Source organism: Elephantulus edwardii, unplaced genomic scaffold (assembly GCF_000299155.1).
Source record: "Elephantulus edwardii isolate Elephantulus edwardi_28Jun2011 unplaced genomic scaffold, EleEdw1.0 scaffold00063, whole genome shotgun sequence".
Lineage (NCBI taxonomy): Eukaryota > Metazoa > Chordata > Mammalia > Macroscelidea > Macroscelididae > Elephantulus > Elephantulus edwardii.
The window spans coordinates 7,564,373-7,566,558 of NW_006399813.1; the positions used below are offsets into that span (position 1 = coordinate 7,564,373).

Genomic DNA, 2,186 nt, shown 5'->3' on the forward strand with positions numbered 1-2,186 from the left:
CATAACAAATGATTGCAAAGACCATGGCCCATATCAGGCTCACCTTAGTCTCCAGAGAGACACCGTTGCTCTTGAGTACTTTAGAGAGGAATAAGGGCTAGATAAATGAAAATTGAAGCATAGAGGGGACTGGTATAGGCAATCCATTCATAGGTGAGCCTGTTCGGTTTTTCCCTGGAAGGATTTGTGGCTTCTGAAGGTGGACTGAGGGTTCCTCTTGATGGTCATGGCTGTGGCCACTTCCAAGAAAAAGAGAACCCTGTGAAGCTTTTAATGGGTGGGGAGGGCTAGGATCAAACCCTGGCAAAGCAAAGATCTCAAATTCTCCATCAGTTTTTTCAAGGACCTTATTTGTTGGCTTTGCCCACTAGGCTGGGGAGTGAGAGAGTCTTGAAGGTGGTTCTAAAATGCAGAGTGAAATCCCATGGATTTATGTCCTTTGGGAAACAAAGGCACATCAGAGGAGCAACTCTATCTCAAGTTCAGAGCCAGAGTCTCTCTTAAGACGTACCTCCATGTTTCTGGGAAGATAGTTAATTGCTGGAGTGGGGAACATTGAGGGTCAGACTTGAAATATTTCCGAGCTGAGTGAGCAAACATTTACCAGGATTTCCATGAAAACCCAGAAGTGACAGCCTGAGGAACAGAGATGTGAGCAGAGAGCAATCAATTGCATTTTACTAAAACTACCCAATCGTAGTCACTAGTAGGTTGAGGAGTTGATCATCTCAAACCTACAGCTCTCAGTAAAGGCTGCCTCTGACGACCGCATCACTTGGGTATTCTATACACGATACATGGTATAATTAACAAAATATTAGACAGGAAAAGAAGCTAGCAAATAGAAGCAAATCAAATGAAAAATGTAAAACTGATAAAGATCTAGGTAACTGAGTTAGCAAAGAAGGGCTTTCCAAGAAATTATTAATATATTAAGACAGTACAGGGTAAAATGAACTAAAGAGTACCTGAAGTGATGGGAAATTAAACAGAGAATTTCAATCTCTTATAGAGAGACTTCTACAACTGGAAATTAGATCCAAAATGAAGAACACAATAGACGGGCTTTAAAAGCTTCGCACAGGCTTTAACAGCTACGTAGACAGAGCACAAAATATTATAAGCTGACATACACGCCAAGTGAAGATATTGAAAGAGAAGCACTAGGAGAATAGTCAGGGGAATAATGTAAAAGAGAGATTAAGAGGTCAGAAATATTTGAAACATGTTAAATTGTTCTAATATATATCTAACATATATTAGAAAAGGAGCAGAAAAAGATAACTTGTAAGAGAAGAAGCCTTCAAGGATAATGACTGAAAATCTTCCAAAACTGGCAAAATGTGTCCAACAGGTCAAGATGTTCTCTAGACCATAGGTAAGTTAAAAAGAAAACTACTTCAAGGTATCTCGTAGCAAACTTGGAAACTCTAAGCAATGGTAAAATCACTCAGAGATAGGCTTCTCCACTGGCAGTTCCTTGTGAAATTCAAAATAAGATTTAGGTTTTCTGAAAGTCATTTTTCGGTGTTCAGGTGGGAAGAGAAAAAGAACAGTGTGAACTTGCATACCAATATTTACCTGTTTAAGGTTTTTCTCCACAGAAAATACAACCACCACCACCGGCACAACAGCTGCTTCAACACCGACCGTTCCTGCTTCTACTACAAAGCCCCCAACAACTCAGAAATCCACCTCATCAAATCCTCCAGGTACAGAGGCCCCACCAGCTCCGCTGAAACCCACCTCAGCAAATCTTCCAACTACAAAGTCACCACTAACCACTCACAAAGCCACCTCCAAACATCATCCTATGACACAGTCGCTGCTAACCACTCACAAAGCCACCTCAGCAAATCACCCAACTTTAAAGTCTCCATTAACCACTCCTGGACACACCTCAACAAATCATCCAACTTCAGTGTCTACACTAACAACTAATATCCCCACCTCAGCAAGTCACCCAACTGCATGGTCCCCAACAACTGCTCAAGGATCCACCTCAACACATAATCAAACTTCAGTGTCTCCACTCACCACTCATAAACCCACCTCAGCACGTCATCTCTCTGCAGAGTCCTCACCCACCGCTCAGAAACACTCCTCAGCAAATGTTCAAGCCACAGAAGAACTCACCACAGCTGAGTGCTTAGCCACTGCGCCACCAAATGCTTCTGCTTCTGATT

General features: G+C 42.0%; 1 protein-coding gene across 1 annotated transcript in view; it reads left to right on the forward strand.

Moving 5' to 3' along the window:
- CD55 (CD55 molecule, decay accelerating factor for complement (Cromer blood group)) overlaps nt 1-2,186 on the forward strand; it is a 219,443-nt gene that overhangs the window by 207,608 nt on the left and 9,649 nt on the right. The window contains exon 7 of the mRNA XM_006888002.1: nt 1,605-1,712. Within this exon, the coding sequence (XP_006888064.1) occupies nt 1,605-1,712 (108 nt within the window). The remainder of the gene's footprint in view (nt 1-1,604; nt 1,713-2,186) is intronic.